Here is a 17,285-nt window from a genome sequence, read left to right on the forward strand (position 1 = left end):
ACTGAGGAGGAAAAGTCACACAAAAGGAAGGGTAGTAATGGTCCAATAGCTTTAGATCGAGAACAAAGAGGGAAATTGTGTATATACAGGGGTAAAACCTACTATGAAAATGTGTTTGTGGGAGAAGTAAGTTGTGAACATGCCTTCCAATTAGAATACTACACAAAGGATTTCTTGAAGGGAATGCAGGTGATCCCGAATGTATATTTTGTCTGTGGAAGAAATGCCTACGTGAAACTACCGAACAATTGGTACGGATCATGTTATTTGGCAATTGTCTTCCCCAAAATATATCACGCTAAGGATCTAGAAATCATAGAGGGAAAAACTCAAGCCAGCGGGAGAAGGGATGTAGGCGATGCTGAGGTAGTTGGAGATGTATTTGGTGCTATTTTCCCTCTTCTAGGGTTAATACTGAATGATGTCAAGATCAGGAGATTGGCAATGGTTGTAGATAGATTATCCGCCAGTACTGCTAGATCGTTAATGCTGGTGGAGGGAGAGATGCAATCGATAAGGGCAATGGTTCTTCAGAACCGACTTGCTCTAGACGTTCTGTTGGCCAAAGAGGGCAGAGTCTGTAAGGCTTTGAAGGTCCAGGAATGTTGCACTTACATTCCAGACAATGCAAAACCTCTTGAGAAGTACATACGGAACATAACTGAGATCCATCAGGAAATTGAGGATCTGTCAAAAGTGAATGTGTGGGAAAAAGTGGGTCACGGAATGGGTAAAGTTGGAGGTTGGTTCGCCAACCTAGGGAAAAGTTTCATTTGGTACATACTGAAACCTATCATCATAATAGTGATTTGTGTCATCACACTGTGGGGATTAGTGAGGCTGTACCAATGGTATAGGTCAAATAGGTTGCAAAGATCCATGAGAGAACAGGAGCAGAGATTAGCTGCGATGCAGGATAACCAATACAGCAGTCTGAGGGCTCTAGAAATGATAAAGCGAGGGAGCATTGCAACGAGTTCTGTTTGATTGAATTCATTCCTTCAGTGATGGTGTTGTGATAGTGATGACCTCTAAAGGTCATCAAAGGGGGGAACTGAGAAAGCGCAATTTGAGTAAAATGTATAAGTGCACCATATTTACATGTAAGATGCACAAATTCAGTTAAAGCACATAAGAGTGTCGAAAATATAGAATGCACATAGTCACAAGTGTTTAATCAATATAGAATGCATACTTTAGAGTGTGAAGCTAATGTAGTAATGTTTAGAAATGTTAGAGTGCTATTAGATTCCATGTTATGTAGCTGTTGCAGAAGAGAATGTAATGCTGCTAAACGTAGAAATGTGCAGGCCTCATGGCAATGTATGAAGAACGAAAACGTGCCTTTACATTTACACATAGGATGGATTGCTATTATTCAGAATATTATTGATCATACGTTAAAGTTATGTTTTATAGAAGTGTTTCATATAATCAGTGTGTAATAGGTTAAAATATTGTTTTAGGTTAAGAAATAAAGGTTCATATAGTGCAGTCCTGTTTCAAGTAATTAAGTAGGCCTGGAAAGATAACGTTGTTTCTTTGATCTGCATGTGCTAGTTAAAATCGAGTCTTGTTAAGCATAAATTGCAGAACATGTTTGAAGTTTTTACGAATTGAGAGATAAGTTGGAGGCCGGAATTTGGGGCCCACTTCATGGGTGTCTGTTTGCAGGTGTGAGGGGGTTCCAATCAAGAGAGTAATGAATAGAGCTCTGTTCTGGGAGACAGGCACAGGCCTGGAGGAGGCTTCAGGAATTTCCTGGGGGGTACCGGCGTGCCAAGAAGAGCCTGAGAAGCAAGGTCAACGCTAACAAGAAGCCCAGAGGAGTATCAGTATGGAAAAAGCCAGAACCAACACCACGTGAGAGGTGTACGTGAGGGGCGTCTCTGAGGGGCGTTTCAACTGTAATTGTGATTTTGTATTAGGGACAGCACCCTTGGGTGGAGTTAGAGCAGATGGCCTGAGGAACCTTAGAGAGCGGATGGGTAGGCAGAGAGGGCATGACTGCGATGCACAGATTTACAACAGAGACTGAAGGAAAGTGAGTGTACTTCTTTGGAAGTCACCACGGCTGACACCTTTTTAGGTTAAGATTCTGCTAAGTAGGGATGTCACTTAGTCTAGTGTAGGGACAGTCTAACCTGAACTTTTCTCCTTTTTGTAAATGACGCTCAAGTTACAACTTGTGTCTATCCTTGCCAACTTGCTGATCTTTGAATTAGTTTTGGTGACATTCTTCTGTCGCCTAAGATCATTTATAGAATTCATGTTTGTATTGGTGCCAGTATATCTTTTGAACCTTATTTTGAGATGTTTGTATCTCCAGTTATCTTCGGCTTTATAATAAAATTTTAAAACTTATTCGTGGTAAGTGGTTCTTCAGAGTTGCGTAAAGTCTTGAACTGATTAACTTAGTAGTGGGTTGCTTTTTACTCTAAGACAGGTAACAAAGGTCCAGTCGACCTGAGTTGGGATCTAGATCTATAGCGAACAGAGAAGAGATCAAAAATCCCGCCGTATCACTATCGTATTATTATGCTGCACACACCTGATGAGTGATCATGAGGTAGTAACTGGATTGACATTGGCCTCGGAAAGACTCAATAAACCTTTGTATGGACTAACCTGGAGATCACGCAGTGCCTGTCAATAATGCCACACATAGGTGCGGCGCCCCGGCCAGGGCGACGCTGGAATCTGGGATCCACTGTATATGAATTTAGGACCCTAGTGTGATTTTGTCGATTCATGCCCATATATAGGTATAAATCACCCAATCCTTATATGGGTATAGATATCATAACCATATTTAGACTTAGCCTATGCAGTCCAAATACGGCATGGCTACTTCGACTAGTTCCCAAAATCTACAACGTATTCTAGGAAAAACCCGCCTTCAGCAGTCAGGGACTTCACCTTGCTTGAATATTAATTTATCCAAGAACTCAGGAAGTCAAGGACTGAGGGGCATATTATCAAGGCCCGTGTGTTAAAATTATCACAGTTTCATCGGCAGGAAACTGCAGATAAAACAGCAATAATTGGCTTGATAATACGCTCTTGATAATTCCCAAAGAAGCCCATGTCTGGTGTAGACGTTTTATTCGCAGTTTCCTGCCGATAAAACAGCGATCATTTTAACACCGGTCCTTGATAATATGCTCCAGAGTCTTTGATGACGTTATTATGTCCAACCTTACGTCAAACTAGGCAACCTCAAGGTATAAATATGCCCATACTTGCCCAGGCAAACACACAGTGGTTTGGAGCGGTTCGACTATCTACCTACATGATACAGATCGCTGCAGCAAGTACTGTAGGAAGCCGACCCTCCAGCAGATGCACTGAGAGAGACGCTGTCTTTTCTCTTGCCAAGAAATCCAGCTCCAGTGTTTCCAAGCTACCCTTGCGGGTTGTTGGGAAATCGAGTCCTGAGAGAGAGATACCAGAACTCCGTCTTCTAAAACCAAGGTACGGAGCTGATTAGACCTTTAGAGAATTCTTGGATAGGTTCTTGGCAAAAGAGTACTGAAACTAAGCTACACCTCACCTACTTCTTCCCTTGTACTAGACCTATGTTAGGTACACTAGGGTAGGCGTATTCTAGAAGGTATACACCTGTTACAACGCAACTTTTACAACTACCTACCATTACAACGCAACTTTTACAACGCATACCATTACAACGCATTGCGCTGGGGGGCGCTCTAGGATAGGGAATACGTTTAATTTACTATCCAACACCTTCCCTAGTGTCCACGGGGACTGGAGTTGGAATAGTAAATTATACTTACCACTATCCAGCACCTCTAAGCGCTATGCGTTGTAATGGTATGCGTTATAATGGTCGCCTTGTAATGGTAGGTAGTTGTAATGGTATGCGTTGTAACGTCATACATCCATTTTAGAAGCATCAGTTGAGCACTTTTTAGTCTTTATTTATTAATATATGTATTGTATATATTTTATGTCTTAGAAAATATATCATGCTGTTACAGTATTATTTTATAATACTCTTTGTACCGTACGCATTGTACTTTGTAACCAGCATTAGGATTGTAGCAGTTCCTTTCCTCTGCATGAGAAAGAAGACTGTTCAATAAATACCTTTTTATTGAAAACGTCCGTCTCTCTATTTCTCTGCACCTGTGGTGAAACGAAGCATGCATGATTGACTGAGGTAAATAACTATCTATTGTTTCCGCGACTCTAGAGATACATTTATTATTCTTGTGAAACAAAGTTGTCATGTTTATGCGGTTGTCGGAAACTAATCCCTTCTTGTTCATTCAAGAAAGTTTCTAGTGACCTCTGAGCTAGCTGGCACTCACACTTAAGTCCAATATATTCGATAGAGACCTAGTAGACCTCAGTCCTACGTCAAATCTACAGTATATATTATTCCAATGCGCAGAGCCTATTGGGAATATAGGAACTACACTACACCATGGTTCGATCCCGGCACCGGTGACAGGTCAGCCCAGCACCATGTGGCTCTGGGCAATAGCTTGCTTAATCTACCCGATGCCCCCAGTCGGGATGAGGACTCCCTGGGGAAGTGAAGATTGCAGACCAGTCTTTCCCTGGGGCTATTTGCCCAATGGCTGGAAGGACAAGGTGGGGGAGGGATTAGAGAAAGAGGCAAAGGGGTGGGAGTGGGGAGGGTGTAAAGGTGTCAGGAGAGGAGCATCTGGCCTCTTCCTGACACCTTAGCACCACCAGGGAGGGAGAAGTGAAAGTTTGTGAGAAGTTATTTGCAGGCTGGTTAGTGGGGATAATGGGTGGCCTCAGCGGGATGCTAGGGCAGCATAAGGGCCCTCAGGTGATTAGGTTAGGGTGTCTCACCTGCCAACGGGGTGCATAGGTGTGGGCGGCGAAGCATCGAGTGATCCACACTGGGTGTCCAGGAGTGGGAATGGGGATGCCATTTCGCAGGGTGGGGGTGGTGTTTTCAGGTTCGCAGGTTGCGAGCGTATGATTATGTTGCTGTTGTTCGTCTGTCAGCATTGTGCTCTGGTGCTTGGCAGGCGCTTCTGGTTGAGAGGTATGTTCTGCGGCCGTTTATCTCCCTCACAGCGGGGGTGGGTTGCGGTGCTCGGATTGATCGCGCGAGACTGTTTCCTGGCCCCGTGGGGTACGAGTCTGTGTGTGCGCCGGTTCTGCATTTTACGACCAGAGCCACTGGGGGAGGGGCCTTGTGGGCATTGCGCGCTCTTCCCACGGGGGTAACAGAGAAATACGGCTGATATAGCCCCTAATTTCACTTTGCAAGGATTACGCTGATATCCCCCATGGTGCGAAAGCCCTGCAGGGCCTGGAGGGGGGCGGTATTTCTTTATTTATATTGTATGGTGTTTGTGCCAGGCCTTTATGTATCTCTTGTTTCCTTGGCATAGGCTTTGTAGCTCTGCAATTTAGTATACGTGGGAATTGCACTCTCAACCTGTTTGCTCCTTTAGCTATGGGCACTGAACTGGGTGTGTGAAAGGTAGGGCCGATTTGAACCGATAACCTTTAAGTATTGCCCGGCGTTAGCCGCCCCTCATACCACTCTGAATTATCAAACAAAGAAGCAGGCGCTGGAGACTGGAAGGCAGGAAACAGAAGTTTATTCCGACGGAGCAGAACACATCAAATCAGACAGCAGGGTATCTTCTCGAGGTGCTCTAACCGCATCTCTGAGGCCTGGCCTCTTATACACAGGTTTATGACTTTATTACATGAAACATATCTTTGTCAACACTTTGAAGTACGGACAGACATCCTCGGAATCCCCGCTTCAAGCCCGTTCCCACATACATTTACAGTAGAAGTCCCCACCCCGATCTCAGTAGGTGATGACTGTCGCGCAGCTGGACATTCCGCTGGTTCCCGGAATGTGTGCGGCTGATTGGATCTCATGGGGTGGGGGCTTTGATCAGTTGCAGATTCTTTGAAGAGGGCAGCTTCCTACTGTAGGGGGCAATAAACTGCATCCGCAGGGCCAGGTGGTGGCCTGGGATCGAGCCGGACAATTGGACACAGAGGAAGGGGGTTCATCAAAAGGATGCATGATCATGAAAAAGGTGGAGGGAGGTGTTAGCCGGGTACAGGATGTGGCTCCGAGGCAGGGTCTCGCTGAAGGGGAGGTTTATGGCCCAAGCATGTGAGAGCCGGGGCTGTTAGTGCGCAGGGGATGCTTGCGAGGTCAGAGGGAGAGAGAGAAAGAGGCGCTGGCTATCAGCCGTGGGCAGAGAGGCCATGGTATTCAAAATAGCTGCTACTTACGTGCACATTTGAGCCTGAAAAGGGACAAGATGGCGCCGATAATGTTGATGTCGCAAACTAGATTTTAACAGTCGCATACGTGGGGGACAGATGGGTGGGGGGCTGTTTAAGAGGCTGAGATATTGCTGACATCGTCACCATGTGAATTTTGTTGTGTTACCCCAACGTGGGGAGAACCCGCCGGAGGGGACAAGACAGGGCCATGAGCAAGAGTTTTTGCCAGGGAAAGGGGGGTGTTTGGGGGCATAGGGTAGGAAGCATAGCCGGTCCCAAGCGCAGGGGTAAGGGATTGCCAGCACAGCATGAGGTCTGGTGTTGCTTGGGACCCACCAGGTTGGAGCGGCCTGGTGGGGGGATGCAGGGAAACCAGGACCGGTGGTTGAGACCAGCAGGAAAGGGACAACACCATTGGGGCACACGACGGCCCCGGGTTGCTGGCCGGAAGTAGTAGAAGGGTCCGCGTCAGCCCACCCTCCAATGAGGGATTGAGCATTGAATCTTATCACGTTATGTATGCATTTGAACTGATGGCATGGTTTGTAAGTGGTGGAAAGGGGTTGTGTGAGGGTGTGTAATGGGGAGGGGAGTGTTGAATGAATGGCAAGTGCGAGGAGTCATGGGGGCCTAGTGGGAAGGGTGTGATTCCTACTACCCTGGTTCGGGGTTTTGAGTCATGGTGGTGCATCATGCAGTCATGGTGTGAGGTAATTGATTGATGAGGGGATGTGGCTAAATGGGGGTTTTCAGGGGGGGTAAAGGCAACTGATGGAAAGGAGGGTGTGGTCTAGAAGGGAACAGCAGCCATGGGACAGGACAATGAGGTCCCGGACAGACAATCAGGTAATGGAATAAAGCAGATGACATGGGCAAAGGAAAAGTGGGGGCCAACACTTGGTGGGGATGGTCCAGACGGACAATGGGGGAATGCCAGAAAGGAGAAGGACAGACAAGGTTGGTCAGCATCACGAGTTGCCTTGTTGAAGGGAGTGACAAGGGGGCAGAGGAAACCCGTTAACATGAACAGGACATTGGCATTGTGAAGTGTGCTAGCATCTAATGGTGTGGGGCTCGGGGGCAGGGCACGTCCCCCGTGGGGATTTAGGGGGTACTAGCTGACTTGCAACAAGGATGGGGCTGGTTTTTGCCTGGCCGAGAGAAGAGGTTTGAGGGCCGGGGTCAGTCTTAACGTGGATACATCACAGGGGACGTGAAACAGGAACGACGTACGCACTGGAGGGCATCAAGAAATACACAGCCTCCACGCAAAGGGCTGGGGCGGGCTAGTGACTTATCGACCCTTACAAAGGGAATAAGTATAGATGAATTTTTGCAGATTTGCAATCCGCGAATTTGCACAAAATGGCAAAAAAAATCTGCAAGTTCACGGATTTTCCCTCGAACTTGCGGATTTTTTTTGCCATTTTTCACATGTGTGTCTGTAACTTTGCCACCGCACCGAAAGGCACCGAGGTCCCTCGAGTGAGCTGTCCATCATTGTGAGGAAAGGGCGCGAAGACGTTGCATACCCTAGTGTGTGTGTGGCGGGGCCATTCGGGCGGGGCTTCCATGCGAGTTCACATGCCTCTTTAAGGGTCAGAGACTGATCAGAGCAGAGATGAGAAGGAAGCAGCCTCCTGGTACCAGGAAGTACACGGGGATTGCGCTAGAGAAACTCGTGGATGGAAAGACCTCCATCAAGGATTACATCTAATTGTAGGCGGTAGAGATATGGGGAGGAAGCACACCTGCCTAGCCTCGACCGTGCTCACTAGTTGTTTGGGCTGATTATAATGCATGACTGAATTTGAGCTTCAACTCGGGCACCTGCTTTATTTATATCATTCTGTAAGTGCTTCCTGTTGAGGTTTAATTTTTGTGACAGGAGCATCGTGCCAGAATGATTCCTGCCTGCATTATCCACAAAGATGCGGCAAAAAAAAAAAATATTCTGCCCGCGAGCGGATTTGCGAATTTTTTGGCAATTTCGTGCAGTTTGCAGATCGCGAAATTGCCGAAATTCCGCAAAATCCGCCAGCGGAACAGATTTTGTGCCCACCATTAAAAGGGACACCTAACAAGGAGCGATAAATTTTGAATATGGAAGGAAGGGGATTGTTTTATTTATTTATTTATTTATTTAGTAGTTTGTAGAGCGCTCAGCTACCTCCGACGGAGGTGTCCCGGCACTGAAGACATTATCTCGAAAGGGTCAGAGGGATGTGGAAGGGAGAGTTAGATCAGGGAAAAAAGCCAGGTCTTGAGTTTTTTCCGGAATAGAGGTTCTGACGTCAGAAATCTCAGCTCCATGGGCAGCTGGTTCCATAGTTTGGATGTGGCCACTGCCAAGGCCCTTCCTCCCGTGCATGCCAGGCGGAAACGGAGGCAGATCATGAGGCGGAGATGGTTGGATCTGAGGTTTCGTGGTGCTTGTGAGAACCTCATTCTGCGACGTAGGTAGGTAGGGCCTCGATCATTGAGAGCTCTAAAAGCCAGGGTCAAGGCTTTAAATTGAATGCACAGTCTCACTGGGAGCCAGTAAAGCTTGATCAAATGGGGTGAAATGGAGTGTCGGAAAGGGACACTGCAAATAAGCCTAGCCGCTGCGTTCTGGACTCTCTGTAGTTGGTTGATGAGGTAAGTAGGGGCACCTGCATACAGACTGTTTGCGTAGTCCAGGTGAGCGGTAATGAGGGCATGGACTACTGTTTTACGAGAGTCTAGCGGCAGGTAGGGGATGATTTTTTTATCATGCATAGCTTCCCGAAGCAAGATGAGGTGACTTTATTAATTTGAGTCTTACAGGAGAGGGTAGTGTCAAATTGGAAGCCTAGGTTACGGGCAGCTAGGACTGGTTCCGGGGGAGGGTTGAGTTCAGTCGGCCACCAGAGATTGGAAGGTGTGGGCGATTTCCGATTAAAAAATAGGACTTCAGTCTTATCTGTATTAAGCTTTAGGTTATTGGCAGACATCCAGGAGGCGATACTCAGCATGCTGTGGCGAAAATTGTTGAAGGATTTTTCGGAGTGGTCTTTGAAAGAGAACACCAGTTGGGTGTCGTCGGCGTAAAAGGTTACTTTAGCGCCCCAGGATTCAACCACTTTTGCCAGTGGTTTCAGATACACATTGAAAAGGAGCGGACTAAGGGCAGAACCTTGCGGAACGCCCCAAATCAATGGTTTTTTGGAGGAAAGAAAGGGGCCCAGCATCACCTGTTGGAATCTGTTCGTAAGAAAAGATTTTAACCACGTGAGGGGAGATCCGCTGACACCTACCTCTTGCAGGCGGGCAAGTAGTTTGTCATGGGAGATGGTGTCAAATGCTGCGGATAGGTCGAGGAGGACCAGCATGGCCTCCTCTCCCCTATCCGTGCATTCTCAAATCGACTCGGATACCTCAAGCAGAGCCTACTCAGTACTATAGTCTGGTCTGAATCCTGATTGGGTATCATGGAACAAAGATTTCCGGTACATCGGGAAACAGATCAGGCAGGGGACATCTGTGACAGTCCCTGCGCTAGATAACCAGGGAAGTTAAGAATGAAGAATACAAACAGCAGGAGTGTCATCTACTTACACAATGTCACGTTCACCACCCGGGAAGAATATGGGAAGGCCACTAAAATGGGGGTTGTCCGGTTCTGGAGGCCCTCACTCGGTGGTTGAGGCCATGGACCAGGGCACTAAATATATTCACGACAGGAAGCTGGGGCTACAGTATGAAAAGGTATGATGAAATTTCCAAAATGGACCTGGAAAGGCATATAATCTGAAGTTGGCTGATTACTGCAAAGGTTGGCAGATTAAGGCGGGAAGACGTCAATGAGAGAGGGGTTGCCAGTCCGGTCGGACAGCCCCCCCCCCTTTTTTTTCAGGTAGGACTTTTTTATTGGCAAGGACGATGCCAAGAACGGAGTCGGGGGATCTAAGGTGATGCACAATATATCTGGGAAGAAACCGGGCAGCCAATGATGGAGAAGTGTGGATCAAGGGATATTGGGGTGTGTATAGCAATTAGGGGGCTCTTTTGACAATGCTTAGGTTTCTGACTTGGGATGTAATTGTGGAGGGTTATAGTGATGGGCATGGACTTTTCAGGGGGGATTGGGCAAGTATGGGGCACCTTGGAAAAAATGTTGGGACGCTTGATGGGGGAAGTTGTGTCCCAAAACTTTAGGCGCAAACGTTGTGCAACGTGATGGGGGGATATATAAATTGGCACGGTCTTGCCTGCGGGTCGGGAAAGGATGGGGCACCTGATCTGGAACATTGCGACATATTCAGAGGGTTTTTTGGTGTCATAGGGAGCAGGTGGTCCTGGGGGTGTTGCAGTAACATAGGCACAAAGGTGTGACAGGCAGGGAACCTACGGGGTGGGTGAGGGGGAAGGTCAATGCTTCTGAGATTTTATCAGGTTTAGGGGCCTTGGTGCTGGGAGAATCCATGGGTCCTGTGGCAGCCGGTTTGGAGTTGTAAATGGGACACAATACAAGGGGGAGTGAAGTTGCGAGAAGGAAAGAAGAGGTCGCCCATGTTTCTTTTGGTACGGGCTGGGGGCGAGGGGATTATTGAGCCAAGGGCAAGGTGGGGGCAAAATGGGGGGATTTATGCAAAGGATAAGGGGAGAGGAGGCAAGGGGAGAGGAGGTAAGGGGAGAGGAGGTAATGGGGAGAATAAGGGCCAAAGCCGAGGCATAGCTAGCACGGTGGGCAGTTTTTGCTGTACTATGGGGGGAGTTTTTCATGGGGGAGAGCTGAGTTGACATACGGGGAAAAGTGAGGCAGAATGCAAGGGGTGGTATGATGCTGAAGAGGGGGACGGAGTTTGGCAGCTGCAAATGCTGAACGCAATATGAATGTGTGGAGTGGGGGATGTGTGAGGAAGGTCACGGATGTATGGAGAGTGGACTATCAGATATTGGTCAAATCAGATAAACATGTGGCAATCTGTTCCAGTTTTTGGTGGAACTGGATGTCTGGTGCTGCGAAACGAGGAAATGGGTAGGCATGGTTTGCTATGGAGGGCAGGTCAAGGGGGGGATTAGCTGATGTTAAAGGGAATTTTGAGTGAGCATGGAGTGTTTGAGGTGTTTTTTTTTTGACAGAGCGGTGTCGGCTCAGATGAGGCGTGGGTATGGATGGGGAGATGTGCTTGGGGCAGGGGCCTTTGGGGATGGTGGATGGTGGATTTGTTTCTTTGGATTGCAATAGCTGGGGAAGTGGGGAAAGTGGAGCATGTTTTATAAGAGAAGGGGAAAAACGAAGAGGGCCTGAAAAGTATGGTGTGACTAAGAAAGGGGAGGCCTCCAGCTGGGGGAATTTGATTTTCCAAAAGATGAAAGGGTCATTATAGGTCTTTTTGCAAGGGCCACACAGCATGGGGGAGGGCCAGCATGTGGATAGATACAATTCATACGCGAAGGTGGTTGTAGCGACGGTGTTGTCAGGACGGACCATGGGGGCGCGGGGGGGGGGCGAAAAGGGATATGTGAAGAGAGTGGTACTAAAAATGGTTTTCTCTAGGTTTGGGTTTGGCTCAAATGGGCAGGGGGGTTTTGGACACAGAGGAGAATTTATTGCTGGACTAACCAAGTCTTTTTTCTACTGCAAGTTTGGGGTTAGACCAGGAACCACGACTGTTACCGGGATAGGTTGCCATTCTCTAGTGCATTTGGGCAAGTAAGGAGGCGGTCTAGCAGGTTTGTGGATGGGACCGGGCTGGGAACACAGCCACCCACATGTGATATGGTGGGGGAAAAGTGGAATGCAAGGGGGAAGATTTTGCCGGTACAGGTGAATCTGGGTCCAAAAAGGAATTGCAAAGATATGTGGACATGTGGGTGGGAAAGTATTCCGGAGTATGTCAAGTAGGGCATTATACAAAGATATATGCAAGGGAAAAGGGTTCAATAAAGGGAACTTGGGGGTATTTGGTTACGTATATGAATTGTGCCTCGTAGAGCATGGAATCTGCTGTCGAACATACTTCAAAGAAAATGACCGATGGGAAGCCGGAAAGAGTTAAGGAGGACAAGTGGTATGGTTTACAGATGGTGCACCTTTCACAGTCAGGAAATGTACTAGAATATTATGGGACCACAGAACGTAATATTAAGAGGTGGATGGTCATCCACAGGGGGGCACCAGGTTGGCGAACGGGAGGCGAAAGATGCAAAGGAACTGGGCGGGGCTGGTAACCACCCTACGGAGGTTACCTAGTTGAGGGTACTTTGGAGGGGTGGTGAGTCACATACGGGCAGTACCACCCCTTGGGGGGGGGCGGTAGACAGGTGACAAAATATCGACAGATAGAAAATTGACCTGCAAAAATATTGACAGAGAAATATCGATGTTAAAAATGTCATTTTTTAAAATGTTTTAATAATAAAGTAAAAAAAAGTAATTAATTCATAAAATAAAAAAGATTATAGATATAAATATTAAAACATATTTAAAAATATTTACTAATACATATAGGGCCTGATTCTGATGCTGGTTGGAAAGCTTCCCGACTGAATCGGTTTGGAAATAATTTCCATCCCACTCTGATCGGGAGAGTCCAACCGATGGAGTACTATGCATCCGGATGCTTCCATATACGATTTTGTTGGACTCCCATTGACCTCAATGGGAGTATATGTTCCTAACTGTATCATAATTGGGCCCTGGGTCGTTCCTGATCCGATTTGGATGGAACACATTTTCATTAGGAGTCCTTCCTAACCGCATCAGAATCAGGTCCTAGGTGGGAATGCTTTCCTAACGGCATCAGAATCAGGCCCATTATGTTAAAATTAATTAAATATCTACATATAAATTAATATATATACTTACTCCACATCTTGCAACAATAGGGAAAGTGTTGGATAGCGTCAGGGAAATAATTACTATTCCCTCTCCAGACAGTGAAACAGTAGAAAAAGCGCTGGATAGCTTAGGGGTGAAAATTACTATTCCCACTCCAGTGAGTGCAACAGTGGGGTACGCGCTGGATAGCGTAGGGGTAAAAATTACTATTCCCACTCCAGTGAGTGCAACAGTAGGCAAAGCATTGGATAGCGTAGGGGTGAAAATTACTATTCCCACTCCAGAGAGCGCAACAATAAAGATGGATTAAAATTTTGTTTATATCTGGTCACACCTACTGTGAGTTCAAAGACAGGTCAAATGTCAGACTATTTCTTCTGAAAATTGCCACCTATTTTTTTTCACATAGAGACTGGTTTTTGCTTTTCTTTCTCAGACTACATAGCGAAATTACTTTGGAAAATGAACTATGTGACAATCTTGCTGTTGTTCAAGGAGCAAGAAAGGAAAGGATGTAGGGTGTCTATTTTTTCTAACACACAACACAATTAAAATACCTATAAATTAACAAATATTTCAAAATGTATCACCAGTTAGAAAAGCACAAAGAACTCTTTTTATGATTATGAAATATGAAATATGATGAAACCAAAGATTTTAATAGAACTAGAGCAAATCAAGACAATTAAAATTATAAATATTCACTGAAAACCCCACGTTTTCTACAGTTTGTGTGCTATATAGTTTTAGCAGTAAAGCTGCATGTCTCTGCAAATTTAGTAGCAATTTTGATAAAATATGTGCTGTATGTAATGAGTGCATTACCACACCATGTTTTAATAATATATTTGCAACAGTGTGCTCAAAAAATGCACCGTCAGCTACATATCACCCAATTACCACTCTCCTGCTGACTGGGCGTGGCTCATGTGCTACACTTGTTTTTTTGTGTCACATTTGGATTTTTTACAATTTCTGTGACCTTACTGATGTAACATTCATGACGGAATCTCCACTCCGAAGTGTTCCAGTACCACTAGTACCACATTGGCTTCCAATAACCCAAACCATTCTCTTCAGTTTCTGTTCCTGCTTGAAGATTCCAAGCTTCTCATGAATGTCTATGCTAAATAATGTCTAATTTTATGGCAAGACCGGAGGCTCCTATTATGCTTTCTAATCTTGCATTTAATTGCGCAGCAGACAAGATAAGCAAAAAACTACAGTTCCCAGAGGGCCAGAGAACAAACTGGGCCATGGGAATGAGAAAAAACGAGAATGCAGTAACCAATCACAGAGGACCTATTAGATAAAGACCCTAACTAACTGCGTAGCTTCCTCTTTTCTTGCTGCTCGCAGTCAGATAAGTGTCTTTATCTACGCTCACAGTATTATAATTGTTATTTAACTGGTTTTAATGCCTGTTTTCATGTTTTATACTGCATGTTGTAAAGCGTGACCTCGCGCTACTGCTTTCACGCTCTTTGCGTGTTTTTGTTGCGCTCCGGCGCTTCTTCCCTCGCTCCCCCCCCTCCCCTTCGAGAGCGCTTGGTAGCTTCCTAACACGCGCACCTTCGCGCGTCTTTCCCGACCTTCTTTTACCTCACGAAGGCTTCTCCTGTCCCCGGCTGCTCAGCGCAACGCTTCCTGCTCTTGGTCTTTGCTTCCGTGTGTAAAGTCGGCTGACGCTCGTTGCTCGGCCCGCCTCCTGTACACGCCCCTGCCCTTCATTTAACCCTCGCTTACCTCCAGTCTATTACTGTTGTTCCTGCTGTCACAGCCTGGTTATGGAACTTGACAGTTCCTCTGAGGAAGTCCCTGCCCAGGACTCTCAGACATTCAAGAAGGACTTGAGTAAATTTATTAACAATTCAGTCAAAACAGCTGTGGAAGTTTCCATGAAAAGAATGTCTAAAAATATGGAGAACTCCATGTTAAGCATCATGTCCAAAGTATTGGCCCAATCTGCGGGGGAAAGCAGAAAGAGAAAGGTGGTACACTCTGCTCAATCTCGTGTCTCCAAAAAAGCCTCATTGACTGGCGAGTCTTCCACGCTCTTGACTGAGGACTCTGTTCCTCCCAGGCCTCCTACCAAGGAGGGGTTTGTTGGCTCCGAGGGCAAGTGCAAACAAAAAGACAAACATGCAGAGTCTCCTAGGAGAAAACTAGTAATTTCCACCATATTGGACACAGATGATGATGATGATGATGCTAATTTTGATGACGCTGATCAATTAATTGACCTTTTTGACACGGCTGACCCTTCCACCCCCCCTCCTAAATCATCTAAATTGGATTCCTTTTCTTTTGACCCAGTTTTTGATTCCGAAGGTTTTCCCATGTTTGATCCTTCTACTATTCGACACCCAAATTCTACCGAATGGCTTCCTTCTCACCATGTCGGAGAATATATCTCAGCCAGATTACGTCTTCCGCTAGAGGCCCCGGTAAGAACCAGGCTCAAATCTGAATGCCCTAAGCCTGCTCTTCCCGATAAAATCACTTTGGTTCCGTCCATTGATCAACCTCTCCTCACCTTCTTTTCTAAGTTTGGCAAGGACCCCGGCAGAGGGGTGGAAAAGGCCTGGTCCACTTGCCAGGACAAATTGCTGGACATTGTGGGCCCTCTAGCCCGTATTTTTGATTTGGCGGAATCCTCCCGCTTGGATGGTACTGAACTTTCTGCTGAGGAAGTCTCCATGTGGGCCCAACGCGCCTTCTGTCTTTTGGGAAATGCAAATTCCGCAATTACACATGAACGACGCAAGGGTCTCCTGATTAAATTGGATCCCAAACTCTCAAATCTAGCACCCATGGATCCTGGCCCCAAGGCAAATGGTCTCCTGTTCGGAGAAAATTTGGTTCGTGACCTCAGTAGATTTGTTTCTACTTTTGCTTCATTGGACAAAGCCCAGCAAACAGTGAAAAAGGTTTTCGCCCCTCGGGTTTTTGGACGGGCCGGCAGAGGCAGGGGCCGCTCTTCCGGCCGTCCCTATAACCAAGGCTCCAGAGGTTCGTCCAGTAACAACCAGGACTACAAGCCCCAGTTTTACCCCCAACGTGGCCGTGGCTTCAGAGGGAAAGGTCAACAAAACTATCGTCAAAACTCCAACCAGCAAGGTAAGCCTTACTTCTTCCTCTCCTGTGGGGGGTCGCTTAAAACTGTTCCTTCAAAAATGGTGCACTCTCAGTTCAGACCCATGGGTCTTAAACACAGTGCAAGGCTACCTAATCGAGTTTATTTCCCCTCCCATTCAGTCTTCTCTCCCCCCCCTCTCATCTTTTCAACTCTCATGGCATCTCAGATCTCAACCGAAATCGAGACTCTACTCCAAAAAAGAGCAATTCAAAATTTTCCCTTCGACTCCTCAGGCTTTCTAAGCTTCATTTTTCTAGTTCAAAAGAAAAACAAGAAGCTCCGCACGGTCATCAACTTGAAGTGGTTCAACCAGTTTGTGGTTTACCGCCATTTCAAAATGGAAACCATTTTGCATCTGAGGGACACTCTTCGCCCAAACGACTGGATGGTCCGTTTGGATCTTCAGGATGCTTACCTCACGGTTTCCATTCATCACTCTCAATGGAAGTTTCTTCAGTTCCAGTGGGCAGGTGTCAACTACTGATTCACCTCTCTTCCCTTTGGCTTATCATCCATGCCCTGGTGCTTCACAAAACTCTTAAAACCAGTGGTCGCCTATCTTCGATCTCTTGGCATAAGACTAATTATTTACCTGGACGATATCCTCCTCATGAATTCCGACAAACAGTCTCTCCTCTCCGACCTGCTCTTGACTCAGTCGCTTCTTTTGGACCTGGGTTTTCTCATCAATACGGACAAGTCATCTCTGATTCCGTCTCAGAACACGGAATTCTTGGGTTTTCTGGTGGACTCTGCTGCAGCGTCCCTTCGCCTTCCTCTCTCCAAAGTTTCCAAGATCAAAGCGGAGATCATGTCCGTTCTTCAGTCTTGTCTTTTGTCCCTCCGATCCTTAGCGAGGATCGTCAGTCTCCTCTCCTCCTCCATTCAGGCCATCTTTCCTGGCCCTCTACATTATCGCGCTCTTCAGCGCCTAAAGATTCGACACCTTCAACAAGGCCTCGCTTATTCGGATCTCGTGGCACTAGATCCAGAGTCCCGCACCGAGCTTCAGTGGTGGATAGACCATTTAGATGCGTGGAACGGACGCACTATCTTCGCCACTGCCCCAGATCT

At 46.6% G+C, this 17,285-nt stretch overlaps 1 protein-coding gene across 1 annotated transcript in view; it reads left to right on the plus strand.

Moving 5' to 3' along the window:
- LOC147716921 (uncharacterized) overlaps positions 1-17,285 on the plus strand; it is a 197,224-nt gene that overhangs the window by 99,029 nt on the left and 80,910 nt on the right. Inside the window, exon 4 of the mRNA XM_086919825.1 lies at positions 14,853-16,192. Within this exon, the coding sequence (XP_086775951.1) occupies positions 14,853-16,192 (1,340 nt within the window). The remainder of the gene's footprint in view (positions 1-14,852; positions 16,193-17,285) is intronic.

The sequence above is a fragment of the Lissotriton vulgaris genome, chromosome 5, assembly GCF_964263255.1.
Source record: "Lissotriton vulgaris chromosome 5, aLisVul1.2, whole genome shotgun sequence".
Classification (NCBI taxonomy): domain Eukaryota; kingdom Metazoa; phylum Chordata; class Amphibia; order Caudata; family Salamandridae; genus Lissotriton; species Lissotriton vulgaris.